The sequence below is a fragment of the Ixodes scapularis genome, unplaced genomic scaffold (genome assembly GCF_016920785.2).
Source record: "Ixodes scapularis isolate PalLabHiFi unplaced genomic scaffold, ASM1692078v2 PGA_scaffold2__306_contigs__length_199485367, whole genome shotgun sequence".
NCBI lineage: Eukaryota > Metazoa > Arthropoda > Arachnida > Ixodida > Ixodidae > Ixodes > Ixodes scapularis.
In genome coordinates, this window is record NW_024609857.1 from 178,577,583 (window position 1) to 178,602,178 (window position 24,596).

A 24,596-nucleotide genomic window follows, 5' to 3' on the forward strand; every position below is an offset into this window, starting at 1 on the left:
AAAAGAATAGCAATGACTGTCGGAAGAAACCATCAACGTACCGATCTAGAAGATGCATATATATATATATAAAGCGCATTTGAAAATTTCAATCGTCGTTTTACATAACTCGCAGTAAGGAGAATAGCAAAGAGTGTGATAATATGCAATCAACACTCGAATTCAAAACTGTGACAGAAGATATAAATATAAACTTCAGTTGCCAGTCAGCGTTGTGTTCGGTCACTTCTCGTTCTTGTCCCTTGTTTTTTTGTGTGTTTTGTTTTGCGCTGTTTCCAAGTTTGTATGATTTAGTGCTTTATTGAAGTCAGGCAGATAAAAACATTATAGGGCAGTGTGTTCAAATTAGATAGAGTGCGTGGAAAAAATTACAACTTGAAAATGTTAGTTTGAGCAAACATAAGCTGGAGAGAAAACTCGTGGTGGTTCCTAGAACAAAATAGTATTTTATGCTCTACTCCACATAACAGCCCTGACGTTCTGCGTGCGTAATCGTCATAGTTCCGTCACGCTTCCCTGTTGACTTTGTTTTTGTCCTGCCCAAAGACACATAAAATTGCTGTTCATGACATAAAGGAGGCGATAACAGATTTCTATATGTTTGGCAAGTTAGATATGCGTGAGGAACACAGTAACGCTATTGCAAATCGCTTCGGGTCTATCGAGGATAAAAATGCCAAAAAAGATTTGCAGAGCATCTTTGAGACAATTTGCGGGTGAATTTACTAATGATGTATATCTTCAAGGTGATCGACCTTTCATTTATGTTGTGAAACCTTCAGTCAGTAATTCAATTTAGTTTTATTATCATCAATAAATGTGACTGTATTAAGGTCACATAACTGAACATAATGGGTTGACGGGCTCGTTAGTTGTTGACAGACGTAATCAAAGAGTAGTGCATAGAAGCCGAAATAAACCTTTTAGTTGCAAGTTAGCGCTGGTCCTGAGTTTTACTTCTTCTCTGTCCCGTCTTTTATGCGGTACTCTTTTTCCATGTCACATAACAGCTTGAGACCGATACGGAAGGACAATACTCGAATACACCAGCGGTTGAGGGCTGTGGCAACATTTTTTATTTTTTTCATTTCGCCGTTTGGAAGTGTGAAACACCGGGTCGCCGGATATGCATAATAGGACTTTGTGCTAATATAATAGATCTGAAGTGAAATATGCGAAATTGGCAGAAAGAGAACGAAAATAAATGGTAATCTTAAAAAGAATCTGATGCACGACGCATTAACGCAAAAAAAATTGTAGAGACGTAATGATATACCCATTACACATAAATAGCCCAAAGGACAGACGAAGATTCTTATATCACTAACTTAAATTACATTTGGCTTTCAGTTTGCATAAACTTTAAACTTCGGGAAATACGTCCTCGGGAGGTTAATGTTACATTCGGCCTTGACGTGCTCTTGTTTTTGGCACTCACTTTACAACTTTGTGCTTTCAGTCATGCGCTCTAACATTTTGTTTGCCTACTATATATCATCGCGAGACTGCTATCTATACTGCACAAATATACAATTCGATTATCTGCTTTTGCTAGTTTTGCGAACATCGCATTTCATAAGGAAACTGAACTGTTTAACATGGTTTGCACGTGACGTCATCGCACTATGCTGGCGGTAATAGACCTTTCCGAAAATATGGGGCGTCCCCATTGTATGCTTGACGCATTGTGACGTTCCGATGTACGGCACGTGAAATTCATCAGGAGGTCGGGACAAAGTTGACGTTGGTTTGATGTTCTGTGGTTTAATAACACAGAGAAGGCAGAAGGAAAGCAAAACGGAGAATGCGATGAGCTCTTTTTGTGTTCCCATTATTTTTTGGGCGTTCTAAGCTCCTAATTATAAAAGAATGAACCGCGTCGCTACTAAAATATACGAAGCGTTCGAGCCGGCACGAGCGTATATCGGAACAGCCCCACAATTCCCACTGCAGCAAAATCTTTTGGGATTTTCCGTAAGGCTCTATTGCAATTGCTCTTAGTCAGAAAATAAAAACAGGTAATGCAAAATACACGCTGCAGAAGGTTTACTTTGAGTGTAAGCCATGTATTTGAGAGACACAAATTATTCTTGCTTGGAGCAGCGCCGTGAGGAACGGCGCGAGAACCTGGCACCACGAAATCGCGCTTTCTGGTTAGAGTATCTTTAACAAAGATGCTTGTTTCCGGGGCTTTCTTGTCTATGCCGAAAATGCGGAGCAGAGAAACCGTTACAACACAGTACGCCCTTAAAAGTACCCTCCCCCCTTCTTATTTTTTTTTCTTAATTTTTTCGTTGCTTCTTTAGAGACTACTTTTTCTTACTGAGGGACTCCCTACTCCGTTTGTGGGTGTTAAATCGGCTTATTAGGGTAATTTCCCATCGCTTTTATTTTGCACCCAAAAATAAACTAACTACGGTACGGAGATGGTCGAAGCTTGGGGGAAAATGTCCCTCCGAGGCCACTAGAATCTTTCTTTTCCGATATCCCTCTCGTACACAGTTGTAGTTCTATGCAACATAGGATTAATTAATAATACATTTCGTAAATGCTTCACGGGGACAACTATCTGAGGCAGTTCAGGAACAACGAAAATATGTTGGGTGCCTCAATGATGTATCGGTGTAAAATAGGTCGTGCAACAGTTTTTGTACTTTCAGTAAATACCGTAAAAAGCTAATCCCTGACTTTGCTAACTTGAAAAAATAGTAATACCAATGAGACGCAGAAAAAAATGAAGGAAAGAAACGATCCCCCCCCACTCACCTCGCAATTAGAACAAGCGGTCGCGTGAACAGATGCTAATTAGAGTAAGGTGTGAGCTTCAGACATTGTTAAGGTTCTACTATTCTTCTCTTTAATTGACCACGACTCATTACGCGAGAGTTTGGTGATGCTGACTGTCATAAACCCGAGCACTCGACTCCGGCTCATGACAAGCGAGTACGCTAGGGTGCAACATGACTTGCGGTGCGAAGTCGTGATGTCGTGTGACGTCACGATGTCAACAACGCCAATAAATCTCATGACGTTCTAAATTTAAATCGATTTGGCGAAGTGAGTCACATGACGTCACTGGGCCAAGTGACGTGACATTACTTGACAGCGTGTCTTGACACTAGAGTGCCTGGAGCGCGTTTTTGACTAGTGTGTTTAGTGTCCCGTCTCTCTTAACAGTAGTCCCAAAGTGTTACCAAATGACGTCATAAAAGCTGGAGTATTCTGCTGTCGGATGACGCGATTCTCGCGGTTCGTCGTAGGAATGCTGGCGAAAAGCACGAGCGAACGCGAGTGTCGCGGTCGTCATGGCGTCCCAACTTCTGGCTGCCGAAGCTACCGTGAACTGCCGCACTGGAGAGCGACCTGCAGCAGAATAGGCGTCTGCCACATCAACCACCGCTGCTGGGACACCGCCAATATCGCGACCGGCGACAGCACGACATTTCTATGATGTCATCAAGCGGACATTGAGGGACCACTTTTTTGGCGCGGTAAACACACCAGTCGGAGACGCGTTCCAATAAGTTTACATGACACTATGCACGTCAAGTGACCACGTGACACATGATTAATCCTACTGCCAAAAACAAAAGCGCTACGAGAACCCATAATTTCTCACACATAGCAGTTCTGAATATGACGATTTGATCAATATATATAGAAATTCAGCTGCCAATTTCTTATTCTCGAATGTTTATTTTGTGATACTAACAAAAAAAAAAAAAATCCGTGAACCGTTTTGAACCGGTTACCGTTATATTTTTTTTCGGTTCAGTTCCGGTTCAGTTCCAAGATGGCGGCAAAAATTGCGGTTCGGTTCAGTTCCGGTTCGGCTAAAAATAACGGTTCGGTTCCGGTTTTCGGTTCGGTTCGGTTCCGGTTCGACACCCTGGTCATACTCACACTTTGGCTGAAAAGTTTAGGAAAGCAGAGTTCGGAATTTGATCCTGTAACTGAACAGTAAAAGGCGCGTCTTGTCATAGTTACTGAAATTTGAGTAATAAGTACATCCGTGATGAGCGTAGCTATTATGTCGCAAACAATAAGATCCTCAACCATTGCGTGAGTCAAATAAATGGTTTTTCATTTTTGTGTATAAAAGTGTAAAAAAATTTTAAAAAAGTTTTATAAGACTTTAAAGATTAAAGGTGTAAAACGCTTCAATAATCAAGAGCACCATTTTGCTACTTACAGCGACATAATCAGGCACTTTGTTTTAGCGTTTAACCCAAATGGGAAAGAAATCATAAATAAAAAAAAATCAATAAATCAGATTTATTTATTTTAATTAAGTCAAACTTACGTGATTTAAGCTGCTTCAGCTAGAAAATATATTTTTGAATAATTATTTCTGTATTAATGGCTACTCAAAATATATGTTTCCTGCTTGATTATTTTTTGCTTTATACAATACAAAATAGATGCTAATGGGAAGCTGACACTAATAGAAAAACGGTAGATAAACCCTTATTTTTTTCGTATTGCTTTGGGGGAAAGTGTTTGATTTAAATTATCCTCGCGAAATCGTGCGACTTATATAATGATTTTAATCACGACTTAAATCATCTTTTTTCTTTCCACCCTCGTGGTCACGTCTCTGTCAACGCCACCGCTAGCGGCCGTCAGATTTGGAGGACCTATCGCACTACGTCGCCAGTGCCGCCCAGGCTTGGCGGATCCCCAATTTGATTCACAACCAAAGCACATCCACCGCGTAGTCGATTCTATTTGCACTCTCTCGTGCCCCGTCCATCGTTGAGACGCGAAAACAGATGCGCCGCCGTCCGTCGTCACTTGAGCACAGCGCGCAGCGGAATGCGTTGCTGTCATTGCTAGGGGTACTCCTTTGCTATAATGCAGGCCATATTTCGACAATCAGAATGGCGGCTTGTAACCATGGCAACAGGTGTTGGTAACTGCACTATTCAGCAGGGAGCTTAGGCGGGCGGCACGTACTAGTAGACATCCCAACACCAGCATTAAATATACGTTGCTTGAAGGCTCCCAACCAAAATAGCTCGACAAAAAGACTTCCTTATTGGTTTTGTGTTTACTCTCTATGCCATATTAGGGTGTGTTCAGATGAGGGCGGTCATAAGGGTGTCATTCCTATTTTTGTTTCAATTGAATTTTGTTGACATAAGGTTGCGAAACTTGTCCACCCAAAAAAATTGCCTTTACTTTAGCAAGATTTTTTTCTTTTTTGCTCGTAAAACAAAATCGCTTCTGTGAGGAGGGGGAATACTATTTTCTCGATATCGCGTAGACGCAAACTTAAGGGCCACAGTAATAAGGACGGTGTTGTGTTTGTCCCCTTTTCTTTTTTCCTTGACTCAAGGTTGTTTCTTTTTCACTATGATCGTGCAGGGTTTCGACTACGCATTAACTCTTATTTCAGAATAAGGAACACGACTTTCTGCAGCGTAAAGTTTTGAATGCATAGAGCAGACCTATACTGGTCGAATTGAATTAGTATATTTATTTAATGTAGGCCTATATTTTAAGTGATGTAAATAGGCCAACACGGTTTCTTCCGAAACTCTCAAATTTAGAACCTTTTAGCGACTTTTCAACAAATATTAGATTATATTTTTAAATTTAGAGACTTAAAGCCTCACCTTTTTTGTAAGAGTTTTTTATGCTTCGAAAACTTTGTAAAAGGTATGCCAATTGTAATTTAAGGACGGTATTTTACATACTCGTCAGTACACTCTAAAACTGTTAAGAGGGGTATAGCTCTCTAATGTGTGAGATCACCATTAAAAAAGTTATATTTACCTCACATTAATGAGGCTCAGATTGAAAGACTCCGGTCATCCGGGTTCCCGTGGCAAATTTTAAATTAGGTCGCCCCATCCTAGGTTAAAAAGTAAAATGAGCAAAAAGTAGAAAGCACATTGTTAAGAAAAAAAAAAGTGGTAGTGGTTCCTTACTTGCACAGGGTATCGCATAACTTAAGTAGTCCAACTATATATGGGCGTCCAGTGGCATCCTCAGCACATCAAAACATGGCACAAATGTTTTGCAAGAGACACATAAATTGGTAAGAAGTTCTGACAGAAATGTAAAAGGAAACATACTACCCTTTTGTGCCGTGTACCTCGTGCACTGCGCACGAGGTACAGCATCCCCTTCACATGTGGAAGAACGTATGTATGACCGACTGGAAGGTGTATCAATGACAGACTGCGAGAGCATAACCTGTATCTTAAATCAACGGGGGGGGAGGGGGGGGGGGTCTTCTACCCCTGCACTGTCAAGCTTGTTCTTGTAATCCAACTCTGGCTAGTACCACTAAAATCTGTCGACGTAAGGAAAAACTCTCCGGAGAAAGTCACGATGCGCTTATTAAACGCGGTTTGGGGAAGCGCTGTGTAAGCGAGCCTTCAGTCGCACTATCTGAAAATGAAGTCTTGTTGTTTAAACACTTCGATGAACTGAGGTCATCGCCTCGCGCCCTTTAATTCTTGCGCCAGAGCGCATGCCTGTCTGATATACGTAATTGTTTTGTTCTTTTTTTTCTGGGGAAAATACTGAATTGTAAGTTCAGCGTTTGTCCTGTCTCCTGGATTATCCTACAGTGTCCTCCCTTTTTTCGCTACTTTTAACCAGCTTTAATGCTTACCAACTAGTTCCGCTCACCACCCGTCTACAGATCCCTCATCACTCCCAGGTTCTTTCCTCAGTTTTATAGGAAAAATCAGCAAAATCACCAAATCACTCAAATTTTTTTTTTATATGTAATAAACCATTGTGTATGCGCGATAATGTGTCCAAGAACGGCCACCGTACTCGAGCACCGCTGGTCGATGAGACAGAAACTTTCCAACGGTAATTGACTGCAGCGTAAACCCGGCTAAGCTTTTCTTTTTCTTATTTTAAATGTTTTTGCAGTCTTTGAATTACCGTTTTTCCAGGACTTATCGAGAAAAATTTTGAAAACATTGAGGATGATTGTTTTTTAGCTGCCGTTCAAATATGGAAATATTCTGACTTTTTCAATATTTAGATGATTTCCGGACGCAATGCAAAAGAAGCTTACAGTATCTGAGCGTTAACAGTTTGTTAAAAGTAAACAAATCATCAATAACTCTAAAAAGATGAGCTTAAAAACACAATTATAATATGTGTTAAACAATTGCGAAACAACGTTAAATATGAAGGAGTTGCGCAAGTGGCCAGTTTGTGACTTTATTTTACTTCAAATAAATATAACTAATTCAAGCATACACGTTAGTGTGCTTTACAAATAAATTATTTACGTTGCAAAAATGTTTATTCTTTATCCCCGTGGTCCTCAAACTGGCGTCTACGTGTAATTGGAAAAAATCGTGTTCCACATCCTATCTAACACGATTTTGGTGGACAAAAACAAGGTAATACCTCTCAAAAGTAAGGTCCGTTCCGTTGTATGAAGGCGTTTTACTACCCTATATGAAAATGAATTTTAAATTAAAGATTCGGCATGACGCCCCTTAAGAGAACACACACATTAGCTCAAATAATACAATCATGCATCACGCAAAAAAGCCCAAGCCACATTTGATTCAAAAACGTAAAGAAGCCGCTGTAGCGAAATCAGGGTCTTTATTTTTTGCGATTTGCTGAGTTAAGTTCATTCTTAACATTTATGCGAAAAATGTATCATTCTTGATCAAGTCTGTGGAAAATCTCAACGCGATGCGGTATAAACTGAATGGCAGTGAGTGTGGCATAATCATAGGGCTGGAAATTGCAGAACGTGATAGACAAGGTTGGAGGGGCAAAAATGGTTTTGCCTTTTTTAGTGTGATTCAATCGTGTGCTGCCTTGTATATATAGACGCCCCAAATTCACTTGGTATCTATAAACCTAAAAGCGCATAACAAAAATAATGCAATACATTTTAATGCGTCTATACATGCACAATTTAAAAATATTTTCTCTCAATTAAACAAAATTCAAGGTGACATTTTCTTTTAACTGCACCTTGAATTTCATAAACATCCCTTTTTGAGGCATGCTTGAAACAACGGAGCTCTCTGTGTGTTTACATAGAAGATAAATGCATTATATACCAACAGATATAACTTTTAGGCAGATGATAGGAAAGTTAGATTGTTGTAACTTCAAAGTTTTAAGAGATAACGGCTCACAAATCCAGGGTGAAAACTTCAATGCAATTATGTTTAATAATTCTTTATTCGCGTAATTTATTTTATATGGATAAATTTTTATAAATAATTGTAGTAAGTAGCTACTTGTATAAAATATTTCAGTACTCTGGTCCCTGCAGTCTGTGTTTTATCAGCCAACAAACATTAAACAGGCATCACGAAAACGGTATTGCCGTTACGTATATATTACTTGCCTTCTTGAAATAATTATTTTTCATCAAAAATGCCTATTAATATGTTCACGCCTTTACTCATTGGGGAGTAACATATAGACATATAGAATATAAACAAAAACAAAGCTAATGTGCATAATCCTACCTGTATTGACCTTTACGATTTCACTGAGGCGCTCTATAGAAATATTTCTGAAGAACCAAATTTGGGTTTGGGAATAAACTTGCAATGAGCCAAATGAATGGCGATATTCAATGTTCGTGAATGTTTTCCACGCTGAATTGGTTCAACGTAAGCCAGCGCAAATTGTGTCATTTTTAATCCTCCACCATCACTTTTCACCAGATCATCGCCACCACGGCCGACAACGTTATCAGACGGAAAAATGAAAGCCGTTTACAACTCCCTGCAACACCGAATTAGAGCGCAGCTTTTGAGGAGGAGGAGGGAAGGGTACTGAGGGGAGCGTATACCCCCTCCTCCCTCCTCCTCGCCTCCTCATCCTGCCTGCAACTTCTCCCTCCGAGGGGCGTCTGCGTCGCCGTCGGCGTAACCGTGAGGTCACGCAACCCTCGTGACGTCACGGGACCCTCACGACCTCACGGGGGTCACGTGATGTCACCGGGGTCACGTGACGTCAACGGGGTCACGTGACGTCACTGGGGTCAAGTGGCGTCACCGATGTCACGTGATGTCACCGGGGTCACGTGACCTCACGGGGGTCACGTGACCTCACGATTATGTCGACGGCGACGGTGACGGCGACGCCGCTCAAGCCGGAAACGGACGCCTAAGAGCTGCGCTCTAAATCTTTTTATTTCAAATGCTCAAATTTAAAAGCACAGTTTTATCTTCAGCACTGTCAAAACGGGCTAAAACGTGTAATGGCGATTTAGAGATACCGCGGGTGCGAATAGCCTAATTTGTATCACTTAATCTCGATGACTCCAACACGACTGGAGGGAAGCCTGGCGATAGTGCATGGCTGGAGCATGACGGGAACATGACGCGATGAAGAATAACTAAAGCACGCCGGAGGAAACTGTGGCCTTGCCCGAGTTTAGTGCTTTCTCACGTGAACTTCGTGAATCAGTAGATGTTCTATAATAGCACTAAAATAGCCTTTGTAATGACACAAATTTGTTGAAGTGCTCTAGCAAGGCCAGTATGCAAGTACCAATAGCTTTACTACACCGTGCTAAAACTGTGGTTTAAAGGAAGGTATACCTCCTCTTAACCCCCAGTTTCATGTTTTATTATGTACAGGATCACTCTACAACATGAATTTATAGAATGATATTGTACAGTGATGCCGCGCAGTTTGGCGACCAATAGTTGTTGTATTCTTGTGTTGATTAGAGTCGCAGTCTTTGTCACTTCGAACGATCGCTGATTATCTACACTAATCTACACTAATCAATGAATAACCCTTATGAAGAACTCCATGGCGGCTGGAGCGCGACATTTTGCTGGCAGATGTATCTTCAGCTCAAGGTCGGACTTCATCGAATCGACTTTTTTCAATAATAGTTCAACACCTGCGCAGGCCCTCTTCACACTGCGACGAACACTCGAACTACGGTTGGCGTCCGGAAGGGGAATTACGCTTGTTCTATTTCCTCGTCTGAGTCGTGGAGGCGACAGGACAGGTAGCGCAACTACAGTGCCAGATGCCAGGCGTCATTCGAGCTTTCGTGGCTTGGTATCTTCCTTATGAGAAAAAGGTTCATTAGAGCTACTGCTTTCACAGCTGTAGAAGGAAAGGAAGGCTCGAGTCTGTCCAACAGAATTCGTAACCTGCAGCCTTTTCACTCTGCGCTATGAGAGTGAGCATGCAGTTTTAGTTCCGCCCATTCCCTGCTTGACGCAGGCAACTGTCGCGTGTGGACGGAGGACTCCCGGGGCTTCATCAGCAGCCCCAACTACCCCGAACCGTATCCTGCCAACTCGTCTTGCCGAGTGCCCCTAGACGCCGGGCCGAATAACGTCATCACACTCTACTTCATCGACATCCAGCTGGACCCGTACAAGGACTGCCCGTACGACAAGATCGAAGTCAGGGACGGCGCCACCGAAGGTACGTCGTCGCGCCTAATCTCAACCTTATGGAGGTCGCGCTGGATCAGGGTTTTCAGATTACGTCCGGAACATCTTAATATCTCAAAAAGCTCTATGGGATAAAAAACAGCCTTCATTGCGACGTCCAGTATCATCGTCTCGTTTGTAGTACCAAAGATTCAGTGTGCATTCGAAACCTTGAATGCCTTCAGAACGTGGGCTTTAGATGCATACAAGTGTTCACCCAGAGTCAGAACTTAATTGTATATAACGAAAAAACTAATTGACACCCTGGATAACCATAATGGAATACAACTCTTCTCAAGCTATTTAAATCCAGCAGAGACGGTAATTTCTACAGCAATGCATTTCTACTAAAATAGACATTAAACTTCTGCGTCGGCACACAGTAAATAGGATCATTTTGTCCTCGGTAATATATGAAATAAAAACAGCATAAATGCTTAGGCCAGTGAGCGCATCGGACAAAATCGTCATATACTACGCCGTTTTCGCTGTAAAGAGGTAGCTTTTGCTTACTTTCAGACAGTTTCAGAATAAGATGCAGCACATCTAGTGGCGGGCAAATCGGTCTATGTGTCTTGTGTATAAGGCAGTGAGAAAGCATGAAATGATTCGGGTATCGTGTACATAACAATCGGCACCTTATACGACTGAAAAAGTTCAGGCAATGCATTATGATATTGGTGTTTCTTTCAGACGCTTACCTACTCGGCCGCTTCTGCGGAGCTCAAGGAGAAGCCGAGGCGGTCACTTCGACAGGACGAGAAATGTTCTTCTTCTTCAACAGCGATTCTTATCTGAGCGGACGAGGTTTCAAGGCAGAATTCTTGGTTCACAAGAAGCCTAACGGTAAGAAAGCCTAATGCTGTCCGCGTTCTGACAAAAAGACGTGTTTTTTTAACTAGATAAATAAGAGTTTAGACCAATTATTAGTAGGGTAAAAACGGAAAGAAATGAGAACCAGGAGCCCAAAAAGCAGGAGAAATAATATAAGCAATAAATTCTATGACGTTCAATACTTTGTATGGTGCTTGAAAGTTTCGTAAAGTAGATACAGGGATGGGCAAAATACATGAAAATATGTATCAAAATACAAATACAAAATACTTCGTCAAAAATGTATTTAATTACAAATCTAATTACATTTCCAAGGAAGCATTTAAGTACAATATACAAATATACCCAAATGTATTTGGTCTCCTCTAAACACTTTTCCAAATACATTCCTCAAAATTTGCGTCAGCGACTTCAGGGCACCTGCAACGGGTTTCTAAGTATCTCATCTTAATTTGGCATTGCACACTCGGGAGTTAGTGTGCGAGGCTCTAGTAACGTAATAGAAATATAATCACAAAAAATGTAATCAGCTTGGACGTAATAAATGAAAAAAGTACAGAGCTTCAAGCAGCTTTTTTTGTCGATTACATTTTGGTATAGACCAACAAAGAACCGAGACGACCAAGACGCGCAGCACTAGCTAGAGAATTTTTTATTGTTGCAACTCGCACCAGTTACGAAAATCTGGACGACCCGCGCATTTAGAATGTTCCAGGGAAAAATATGAATGGAAATCAGGCTGGAAAGCATCACAAGTTGTCACAGGCACTTATATAGCCAGTCTGCCTGTGAACGTCGATTTCGTCACTATTCTTGCCCTGGACTAGCACCGCAGTCACAAAGTCACTAAACGCTTGTGCTTGATTGAGAGACACTGCATTCGGAGCGGAACATAGTTTTCTTCCTGCTCTGGACAGTGACAATAAATTTGAGGGATGTATTTTCGCCCACAAAATTGTATTTAATTATAATTGTATTTGAAATACCCACGTTTTAGTATTTAAATACGCACGTCAAATACATTACCCAACTTGTAATTAAATACAAATGAAAAATACACAAAGTATTTGAAATACGTATTTCAAATACTTGTATTTGAAATACTGCTCATCCCTGGGTATATATATTATCATAAAAAAGCGTATTGTTTGAAAACGAGCTATAGCTACTTGGGTCAGTTGCTGCGCGTGCTCAAGGCAATCATTTGTGTGACTTGTTCGTAAAAGTGCATTCGCTTATTTCAATTTTTTAGCGCTAACCAAATGCACAATATTGCGAAAGAGCCATGACCATCAAATTATCAGTTCAATGTAGAGCACGGTAGTGAACTGAAGAAAACACAATACTGTGAGAAACCTGAACGCGTTGTAAGCAAGATTTAGGATAGGAGAGCTGAAACGTGGTCCTTCAGCAAATTCTTGGTAGTGTATATTCTTTCATTAAAATAAAGGTAGTATTTAGGATTTGACAAATGTCGTACGGCACAAAACCTCTTCCACTGCATTTCAAATAAGTTAAGTTGCGGCCTCTTTGCCTTGAGCGACGCTGTGTATTTGCCCCATATTCGCGCTAGAAATCTGCGCCTCTCTTGTTGCCAGCAAAAGAAGGCGCGATGCATAATAAGCGAGTATGGATGATCCCGAGTTTCCATTAATTCTGAAATATATCGACTTTGACTGAACTGAATATTGATATCGAGAATATCTCACTTGTCCATCGTGGCTATCCTAAGCTCTCTGTACTTCATCTCACAAGTTGTGTGCTGTCCTATCAAAGATTCGATATCAGCTATATCTGGCACAAAAAAAACAGGTGCCGCCATATGAGAGGGTAACATTTCGCCCTGCACATTCCGTTCATTTTTAATTTATTTATTATAAAATAAACAACAACGAAACCTTGGCGCTGCGGAAGCCTTATTTTACAAGCTCTAAGTATATAGAAGTCACATCTGAAATCACGCGCTCGCGTCGGGGTCTCCAATATCACTTCACAGAACTGACATGAAGTGTGGAAGAGCCACTTTTAAGTTGAATTCTATTGGATTGCACTGCTAAGTGATCTGACAGACAAAAAAGTTCTAATCTTCAGAGATCTGTGACAAAAGTAATAGAATAATTTTTAATTTTTTTATCCAGGCCCCAAGGACCAAACAGGCAAGAGCAGGGGTTTCGATGATGACGAAGAGGTCCTTGACATCAGGGAATCCCCTAAAGACGTTTCTCTGCGCTACAAGGAGTCGCATATATTTCGCTGCCTGCCAGCCAGCGACAAGGCCGCAGTCACGTGGTGAGTACCCCACCTTCTGCGTGTCTATGTATTTTAAAGGCCGGTATACGTTTCCTCAAAACGTGCATCATGATTATCCAACCTTCCCACAATTCAATCCTCAATTTTCGCTTAGTCTTTTGAGCTGAATAGTGTTTTTAAGGCATAGCCTCTTTTACATTGAGAGTCCTGCACAATAATCTTCTCAATATCTTATGTCTGTGATATGAGCCCCCCTCTCCCGATTATCGCCTTTTCGTCTCCTTTTTAAGAACGTAGACAGGAGAGCCGAACATGGAATGTTTGACAATAGTCCAACTTCGGCACGGGCAGTCGCAATCTAGTATGTGACGCTGTTTACTGACGAGAGGGAAGGGCGAGAGGTTCCCTTTTTGAGAGGTATCCATGGATACGCAAGGACTTACTCGAATATCGGCATCTCGATAACGGCAGTTTCTAGGAAGTAAAAAAAGGACGACCGTTACACGGAGGAGGGGAGGGTTATCAATATAAAAACCACTCTCGTCTGCTTTCTTTACATTAGGAGATGGCGGAAGGAACCTTACGGTCGAGCATGTAATCACACTCCGTAAACAGGTATCCTCTTGTGCGGAGCAACGCTCTCAAGGTCCTTTATATTTGTTTTAAAATGTAAAAAGAACAATGGAAATTCAGAGATCAGAATTATATTATATAGCAGAATAGTTTTTGACATTTTCCACCCCCTGCTGCTGTGCACTCTTCGTTTCCACCTTATGACAACGGGAAATCACTGATATCGCAAATGTCTTGAAAATGTTTTTTAGTTGAATGTTGAAAGCCCCAATTAAAGGTATCAAACAAATTTATTTAAAAAAAAAAGTATTTGAAAAGTGTGGGTTACATTAGTCTTAGGAGTCCGAAATGCTTGAAGTATTTTTTCTGTTTGCTCTGCAATGTGGCAGCTGTACAAGACAGAGACAGAGAAAGAGGTTATTTGCAATTCCCGTGTACGGAGCTTAGTTGTGGTGGTCTACCACTTTACGTCGAGCAGAACATGTCGGAGAAAAATGGGACACAGCGTGGTCTCAAGCACCCTGGGAAGGTTGGGCCCCTCTGTCCAGCTTGGAGGGTCTCACAGCTAGGAGCCCCTATTATATGTTTGAAAGCAAGTTCGAGCGTAGCCAACGCTATGATTCAATTGATACAACAGAGCGACTCGGAAAGGGCATTTTAACGGCGCTCGTCGAGTTTGCATGTTCGCTATTACTGGCTAAACCAGTAGAAAAATGCGGCGAGGTCCAGTCTTTTTTTTTTTTTTTTGTATGTGTGCAAGTTTGGTTTAGCCGGTGATCGAAAACCCACAAAGACGAACGCCGTAACAATGCATTTTGGCACTTCGTGATTGGCTACTTAGTACGTAGCATCCTCTGGGCTCGGGCTTAGAGTGAGTGAGATTAGAAAAGCCCTTGAGCGATTTTCGTTTCAAAAGTCCCGGGTAATGCGCTTTATCTTTAACTTCGTCTTGTAAATATGTGCATCCTGTAACATTTCACATTGTAAGAAATATATACGCCTGGCACGCTACCCATCTCCTCCTTGGTTCCAACTGCTGAGGTAATATAATACGCGCACTTTATGCTCCTCCAGGGCATCTAGCATTGCTGTTTGTGTGATGTCAACCTTTGTAGCACGTTTTTCGACGACACAAGATACGATTAATTATACAGAAAGATTGTGTTACCTGAAAGGATGGGAAATACTGGCCGAGGTTACAAACTTGACCTGCGTCACAGAATTCCACCTGCTTCATATCAAAAAAAAAAAGAAGAGGAGAGCTAGAAATTGGTTGGCAATAGGAAAAAGTGCACGCTGTCAAACGCTTGATGGCTGCATGTGACTAAATGCATTATCACCCACTTAGCGCCACATGCAGTTGAGTGACGGGGTTGGAGAACTGCCGTTAGAAGCACTAAGAAAGTAGGCATAGCAGCGGACGTTGTCAATAGTCCTTCTAGATTAGTGTAAGTGAGTATAAATATGTTAAACATTATTTATTTCCTTGCTTTCTTTTGAAGGGGGTGAGGGCTGTGTGAAAATTTTTGGTGTTGACATTCCCTCGTGTTCTTAATTTCGGTCAGATAACGGCGTATGGATATTTGCTAATCCCTTCATTATCATACAGAACCTCAGACTAATAAAATTATACAAAAACAGAAAGTGATTGAATCTGAGGCGTGAAAAGAGACCTGCAAGCATCAGACGCAAGTAAAAAATAAACAAATATTGCCAACAAAAACCTGCAAGGATTATGCATCGGATATTAAACACCAAAAGTGGCTTGCAATTTTTTTCATTTTTTATTAAATATTTATGCATTTTGCTTCCGCGCTATAGGATAGAGCGTAGTCCTGTATGTTGCTAAGGGTGTTGCTGTCCTCAAATTCTATAGGATGAATTAATCACGTAGGTTCAAGGAGGATGAGCAACTCCGGATATTCAGTCAGGACCCAAATCTAGAGGGACTGCTGCTGGCCGGCAACAACACGCTTTGGGTGAAGGAAATGGACGTCTCGCTACGAGGAAACTACACGTGCCGGCTTTCTGCCGGTCGATCGATAAGAGACATTCACTTCAAGATCACTTACGGAGGCCCCTCCATTGTCAAGCCAGCATGCGACATAGGTAAGACCTGCTGTTTACTAGGAACTCCAAGTTTCCAACTTGTACTCGACAGACCAAAAGAAGGGGACCCAGGGTCTGCGGAACCGCACAAAATGCATAATGCTTGCCCTCTGTTTGATTGGTTTTGTCAAGCATCGCCCAACGGCTGGTGTAGATGGGATTAGCTTAGAAATTTTCTGAACATTCAGCTGGGCAAGATAGCGGGTGTTTTATATGGAATGAAACGTGTTTTCCAGTCTACGTAAATAAACCACGCATCCCAGGGAGCTGAACCTCCCTGAGAATGTGCGGCTAGTGGTTGGGGTTGCACGTGAAAGTTTGAGAACAATGCACTACCTATATCTAAAAAGAAAAGAGAGAGTACAAATTTCTCCATGAGCCTACGTCCACGCAAGCCTAATATTATAAACACATGAATCAACATTGTGGACGCATGCGGCATTTGTATCCGTGAAAAACACTAGGCAGCGAAAAGATAATGTCGTTCTCTTTCTTGATGAAACTTTGTTTTTGTTAAATAAATACTAATGGCACCCGCAATGACACTTTGCATGAAATAAACTATAAAGGCATCACACTACGGGAAAGTCATACCGGTGCTCAAAGACGGAAACAAACTGCTTGCTGAAAATTACAAGCGTTTTTAATTTTTTTAATATGTCAGTAGACGGCACATAGCTTTGTTTTTGGAATTAGATAAAATAGTAGCCAGCTTACAACTTCAATATAAAAAGCAACTGTCTACTATGATTCAACTAAATTCAGCCATTCATGACTTCGCCTTCGCGACTAAAAACAGGGAGCAAGTTGACGCAATAATTTTGGACCTGTTTAAGACATTTTATTAAATACCGCATTTCTGACTACCAAAACGTCAAAGCGTGTTTCTACGGTTTGGGATGACTGACGGTTTTCTATTACGTTTGAATGTGCGATCAGGCGTTCCCCTGAGACCGACCTTGAAAGAGCTCTTGTGTTTTAGTCTATGTCAATATTATATCTGGTAACCTTGCAGGAGTAACTCTGAAGACGTTTGCTGAACAATACACTATTTTCAAATCTATTAGCTACTCGACGGACTCAACAGTTTTTAATATCGATTGATGACGCCAAAGGTGACAAATACCTGTTAATTACTCTACGCCTTCTACACTCACGATAACACATATAACATCGTCTCCTAGCTTTGCGTACCAGGTGCGAGACAAATTCCTGGAATCTGTGAATGGCGCAAAATATCTAGGTCCTGCTAATAATTCAACGTTTACCTAGGACATTTTCTTAGACGATATATCTGCGAAGGCTTACACAAATTTGTGTTTTTAAAGAAGGAGTTTGAAAGCATATGGCAGGCAGGTGAATCTTTCACAGTACAAAAGTTTAATTCACCAAGTAATAAAATACGAGAAATGAAAAAAAAAACAAGTGAATTTTAATCGTGTGGGGCGCGTACACAAAATTACTGAAACATTTGAGGAGATCCCGCGAATAATTGCCCGTTTCATTTTTTTGTGTCTTAAGCAACTGATGCTGCTCATGAGCATGCTCTCGAATCTCGTGAAGAGCTAAGTTTCTTATATAAACATTTCAATTTAGAAATGATTTAGACAAATGACTATACATTTATCCTCCCCGCTAGATTGACTTCAGCAAGACAGAATAGCTAGAAAAAAAGTCAAGTAATCTGCTCCTACATTGAAGCTTCTAATTTCCCTTTTTTTGTGAGAACGATCAACGAATGCATTACGTTTCCTCCGACTGTTTAGCATGTCCGAAGTATTGACTGTTTTGAATTTCCCATTGAAACGCGATGAAAGCCTCTCCTGCTGGGGGGTGAATAAACGTCTCGAGTATTTGTTAAATGAAAACAGCAATAAAACCATCTATAAAAGACATTAGGTTCAGCCGTGTCATGCACTGAATATTCTGCCGCTAGAGTCTGCGATCGAACTTCACTCAGCCAGTCCCTCGCTTCGCAGTTCTTCGGAAGATCCCGGGCGACCTGAGCTTCACCCGGGGTGAGACCATCATCCTCCCGTGCGAGGCCAACGGCGCCCACGTGGCCACTCACTGGACCCGCAACCAGCTGCAGCTCCGCACGGGTGCTTCGAGGGTCACCATCCTGCCCATCGGCTTCCTCACCATCAACGACTCGCGGCCCGAGGACAGTGGGGTGTACGCCTGCGTCACCACGGACGTGGCCAAGAACTGTTCGCGCTCCTTCAGCGCCGCCGTCGTGGTCATGCCCAAGTCCAAGGTCCAAGAAGGTCAGGTCCTGACGCGCCTGGAACCCATTGCTGCTCAACCCCCGCGACAGCCACAGTCCCCTAGACCCGTTCCGCGATCGAGACACCGTGAAAGACTGTAGTTGGCTCGCCAAAAATAAAAAAAGGCAGTAGCCAACCAGTCTCTCTGGGTTCTTCTGTTCGACTGGAGGCCGTCGGAGTCGACGACTTTGGAGTCAGTCTGATGCTAAAAAATCGTAGCATCTGGTCTTTAGCCTAATACAACTCACTATGGCCTGACAGTTTATGCAGCAAAGCTGGCTTATGTAATTAATTTAATGACAATATCTTGCTGTTTTTTTTTCGATGTTGTGAAACAAAGTTCTTAAAATATATAGAAAACGGTCCTGTAGTCGATCGGGTTGATCACTATTTGTCAGGTGTACCGATTTTTAACAAGACTGCGTAAAAGGGGAGACAGTAGTTTACCAATAGTGCCTAAATGATTATCGAATAGTGTTATTTCAAAGCTCTTTGTCTGACCAATTTCAATGCGGTCAAGATATGCCTAACTTATGTTGGCATACCAAACGTAGATTCGCCGGTGCACGTTAGCTATAATAGGTTTAAAACTTGGCGTAAACTTTCAATAACCCGTTTATGCGATATGAAGAGGCAACTTTTTCTAATAGAAAAACACATTTCTTTGGTTCCCAGAAACGACATAAATATTACAAGATGGATATTTGTGCCATTTCTAGAAGAGCTCGTCGACTGTTCCCTAAGAGGGACAAAACTCTATATCAGGATTAAAAGCCATAAAAAACGTGGACCAGTAAAAGAAGACACACACACAGTAGAGCGCATTTGCTACTGAGGTTCAATCTGACTTAAAATCGAACTGGCTGGGCGATTCGGCATTTAGTATAGGGACAGCCTCAGTCAGTGTTGACGGCTCCAGCGAGTGTTTTGATTTGGCTACCACATTTAGGTACAGCGATGAACGTGGCAAGCACCCGATCGCCAAAAGAGCACGAATGACGCGATAACCAGTGAGCACTCCAGGTAAACCTTTACGCGATTGTCCAAGCATGCCCTGAAGAACCAGATGCAGCGTTATTAATAAACATACCAACGGTATGCCTCACACGCAGCTTTGCACGACAAATAATTAGCTTACCATTTTACTCCTTCGCCCTTACTCCCTCTTATTCACTCATTTTGCAGTATGTGGACGCACTTCGGTGAGCAACAGCGAACAACCGGCAGAGCGCATTTCCGGCGGTCAGGATGCCAGGAAAGGGGCGCATCCCTGGCAGGTAAGCCTGCTTTATCTTATGCAATAGCTGCGCGTAGCATCGGTTTCAAGATGTTTGTTTTGGCCATCGAGTGAAGCTGGCGTGTCGATTATGTAGAATGTGCGAAAAGATGTATGTCCCGCGTGGACGAAAGATAACGGAGCTAGACCCGTATGTAATAACATATGATTTTACAAATCATTCTGAAACAGTTAGTAGCGGGATAACATACCAAATTTGTGTACCTTTGAGGGTAGAGAATAGTTACACAATGATGATTTGACCTATATCCAGATATGGCGGTCATATAAGTACTGCCTCTGCTGCCGACCCAGGGTCTATGAGAAATTAACACCGTTGCAACATTAGATATCCACCCTCCGTGTCCAAGGTTAGCTGCTGAACAAAAAACTGGTGAGATTTCATAGTTCACAGAGGAAACTTCGTTCTGTATAAATGTGTATCATTACTACGTGATACATCTTAAAGACCTCCGATTGGCAGTCGTAGTGCATTGACTATATTTCCCATCTACAACGTGAATGAGAGTCGCCATGCTATGAGGGACCGACCTTATGGGGAACAGCTAACCTTCAATGTGGCTTGCTTTATTTTCCCAATAAATAGTGACCAACCTTCCTTCATCCTAATTCACCTTGCGATTTTCCTTGTTATCAATACCTATTTCGTGTTGACACCGTGTCACTAGCTTGACATTGGCACTTGATAAAATCTGTGTGAATAACCATTGACCCTACTTCCTTAGGGGGCGATGTGTTTGAAATTTAAAACCGTCCAGTGAGGTTCTCACGCTACTTAACTCCCTTCGTCAAAAACCGTATGGCACAAGGTGAATAGTGAATACAGCACATACTTCTAAAGAGATGGCCCCAAAACGTCTTTTTAGGGACACGGACAGCTACGGTTTTCGGCAACTAGAAGCAATCGCACAAAAACACCCTTTCCACACCCAGCACTATTCCTGCTGACTGTGGAGAAATTAAGAAAAGACTTCCTTTTATAAACCTTAGCGCGATAAAGCACCACTCACACGCACGCTCACGCAAACACACGCACGCACGCCCAAAAGCACACACAAACACACAGTAGGAATAAAAGGACTACTAATAAAATCCCCCTCGCCCCCCCCCCCCCCCCCCCCCCCTGAAAAAACATCGTTGCGTTTGTTCGCATTGCGAGCACTGAAATCAACACCAACATGGTGGAACTGGTGAGGATGATTTTTTTAGAGTGGCTTCTGCATCTCTCGATGGCAGTAGACTCTACAAGTTTCCCACTTTTATTCGAAATACAAAAATCACGACATGTATCAACGCTACAATAATCGGCGCACCTCGCTGAGTTTTGTACACTTGGCCAGCCATGTTTATGCCAAAATTGCCACGCGTTACATTTCCTTTTTCCGTTCTCCGCCCAGGCTTTGCTTCGTTACCGAAACGGCGACCCTTTCTGCAGCGGTAGCCTGGTGTCCGAACGCTACGTGCTGACGGCGGCCCACTGCGTGGAGAACCTCCGCACGCGCACAGCGGCCATTGAAGTGGCACTGGGGAAGCTTTTCATCGACAAGGAAGAGCCCGAAGAGATCGTCACTGACGTGCGGGACATTCGGATTCACCCCAACTACAGGCTGGTCACCGTGGACAGCGACATAGCGCTGGTGCGTAACGAGATGGACGGTCACGCTTGCAGAGGACTCTGCTAGTTACTTGGGCCCGTCTTCTGGGATCTCTGATGTTCTCGTTTACCGGACTACACTACGCTCCAAGTTCGACAGCAGCCTTCGCCAGGATCCGAGGGTAGCCAACCAAGCATCGCCAAAAAGTGCCTCGTCTGTTTTCTTGGTCGATTTGCTATCACTGGCTGAAGCAATCGGGCGTAGGAGGAAGCGCCCCGGCGCAATCACGGTGTGGGATGGTCGCTGGTAGCGAACGCACAAAGACGATGAGTGCCGTGACCAAGCACTTTTGGCACCACTCAATTGGCTTCATCGGATCCTAGCTTCGGATGCGGTCGGACTTTCAGTGGAACGCAGTATAACAATCCCATTCTCATAAATTTTGTAAGAGAGAAGATGGGAATTCTTCCTTTCCATCTTTTCTCGTAAAGGCCGGAGGCGAGACAGTTATTGTCACTACCTGTCAAGGTTCCTAGACGAGCATTGACGACCAGACACTAGCGACATCCACCAAGGGCACCTTGGTAATCGTTTAATTTGTTTTAAAATTCCTTTTCATATCTTTCTCGAGAAAAGATTGGTGTGCCTGATGGGATACTGCTGCCTTGAACACGACTTTCGTTGTAGTATCCCTTTAAAGGGACACAGACAGAGTATTTATGGCAGCCAAGGTTTTTATCTGTACATCAAATATGAGAGCCCAGCTGTCCAAAACACGATTCGCGGCTCGAAATTTGTTTTCTATCCGCCCGAAAACCGTTGATCGAGAACTGTTCTGTTTGAGTTGCACTCACTCTCTTTTCCGTGGTCACGTACCGTTTTCTATGGTTTAGACACAACCACCAAATACATTCGAAGCCGTGGGTCACGGAAGGCGCACACTCAATATTAAAAACATAAAAGAAGTATGATACCCATTTGTGGCTTCTTAAAATCCGCGAATACGTTGATTGAAGAAAAAAAGTTGCACAGCCACGTGACTTCAACCAACTCTCTCCCCCTCTTTATTTCTTCTTCCTTTGCAGTCCAGTTGCAGTCCAGTTTCGGTTTCGATTTCGAGCAGCTACGTTTTTTGTTTTTTTTTCTTTATTCAAAATATACGTGACGCTGAAGCTAAATATTGATAGGGTACTCTTCTGACACCATAGCGAATCGAAACATTTTGGGGGGTGTCCGTCTCCCTTTAACATTCTCCGTGACCATCCGCGTGAAGTGAGCTTTGCACCGGTAGGCGTGCTCAGTCGCCCACTCTGCTAATAGTGGTGACGGTGACGGATGACGGTTATACTGGTTTCAAAAGAATTGATGAACACACGTATGGTCCTGACGCAGCGCTCAGTTGCGTAAAGGCCCCCAATGTTCACATATTTTATGTCTATTCCGAACTTCATATTACGTGCTTTGTTTTTCTCTTTATTAGTTGCTTCAAGAAAAATTGATAGAAACCTACAAATCTTTTATGCTAGGCTTTCACCCGACGTTATCACATTGATCAAATATGCTTGTTCCGGAAACGATAAACATATTTTTCGGTGCGACATGTATGTCGAAAGAGGTACGAGCTCAGAAACAAGACCAAATTACTTGCCGCTGATGCAATGTAAATACTAACCATGTAGTCAGTACGAATCAGAAAGCAAACGGGTGAGCACAGGATTCAGTGCTGTCTAAATTAACTGACTTGCAACTAAAATTGTGTTAACTTTTCCTTTCTTCCAAGTTATTTTTAATACGTTTAGAGTTATTCTAAATTATTCTAAGTAAAGCAGTTCAGGAGACACCAGCATCTTTAACTAATTGACCATTGACGTTGAGCTAAAGGACAGAAGCCAGAATAGGCATGCGTACACGGTAGGGAAGCAATAATACCATTACACAGTCAATGGTGTGTCCTTGGAGATTAAATACCGTTTCCTGCCACTAAACTGGAAAAGCGTTTTTTTTTTTTTTTTTTACCATCTTCAAACGAAATCTACACATAAATGGACGCAGTAAGTGGTTGGAGGGGTTTAATGTCGCTAAAAAAGTAATTGATTAATCTATATCATCTTGTAGATATACTGATCAGTCTGTGCTCAAATTCTTACCTCGTTCGAAACAGTTTGTTCGTTTTTTTTAAGTTGTTTCCTTTCACTTCATCTAATAAACAAGACTAGGTCTTGCTTTTGTTAGTTTTCTTGTTTATACCAGCTTCCCGTTCCTTGACTCACATTAACTATGGTCATGAAACCCCCCTATCTGTCGATTTATGTTTTATATACTTAAAGCTCAATCCTGACGTTTTATTAAGAATATGCGAATTATAATTTAAAAGGTTAAAAGTTTGAACTGAAACACGGGCTAAATAAAAAAACACGTACGACTACGACATACACAACTTATAACTGGTTTTATTGAAGAAAAAGTCACTCTGCCAGCCTGTCGTTCACCATACCGATAACAAGCCGATAACTGATAACATACCGGTTGTTTTGTAAGAAGCGATCTAAAAAAGAAATGTCCTTCTCACTAGAAAAGCTTTCATTTCCTCATTCAGCAGCTTATTCAGCAGCTAAAGACGGAAATGTGTGTTTTTTTTTTTTTTACATGGCTTTATTTAAGACTGCCTATATGTTATCGGTGTATGACCTGTTATCGGTTGGTGTACGACTGAGTGAATGTTTCTTGAAAAATATCACTTGTAAGTAGCGCCTTCCTTGTCGTTCGTGTTTCTTTTTTCGCCCGTTTTTCAGTTCGCGCTCTTAACCTTTTAACTGATATGAACCAACGATACCCAACCATTGTCTGATACGGCGTGCAGTTGGTCTGTTTCTTCCGCACATCGTGCGTTTGTTACCGCTCCAGATGCGGCCATGTGCTCTTGTTTGCCCCCAACGTTAATCAGTGACGAAGCGCGCTTGGCTGTTTTGTCATCGCGCGTATCCTGCCATTTCTCTATGTTATCATTGATAGGCTTGCCCCTCCTTGCGTTCCAATGCGCCAAAGGCGAATTCCGCACACTTCTATTATATGAAATATATGTAGTCAGGAAATAAATTGAAAACATGAATTTAAAGTAAAAACTACTTAGAACTATGGCCTAACCTTTGTCATCTTGCCACGTCTTCGGCGGAAACCTCTCACAAAGCCAATTTCAAACTATAGCACACATATTGCACTATAATTACAATAGGTATTTCCAAAACTATAATTTATT

At 42.1% G+C, this 24,596-nt stretch overlaps 1 protein-coding gene across 1 annotated transcript in view; it reads left to right on the forward strand.

Annotated features, from left to right (window-relative positions):
- LOC8050772 (mannan-binding lectin serine protease 1) overlaps positions 1-24,596 on the forward strand; it is a 102,366-nt gene that overhangs the window by 67,845 nt on the left and 9,925 nt on the right. The window contains exons 5-11 of the mRNA XM_029987920.3: positions 10,201-10,407; positions 11,109-11,261; positions 13,388-13,538; positions 15,967-16,181; positions 18,161-18,448; positions 19,634-19,725; positions 21,143-21,382. Coding sequence (XP_029843780.2) covers positions 10,201-10,407; positions 11,109-11,261; positions 13,388-13,538; positions 15,967-16,181; positions 18,161-18,448; positions 19,634-19,725; positions 21,143-21,382 — 1,346 coding nt within the window. The remainder of the gene's footprint in view (positions 1-10,200; positions 10,408-11,108; positions 11,262-13,387; positions 13,539-15,966; positions 16,182-18,160; positions 18,449-19,633; positions 19,726-21,142; positions 21,383-24,596) is intronic.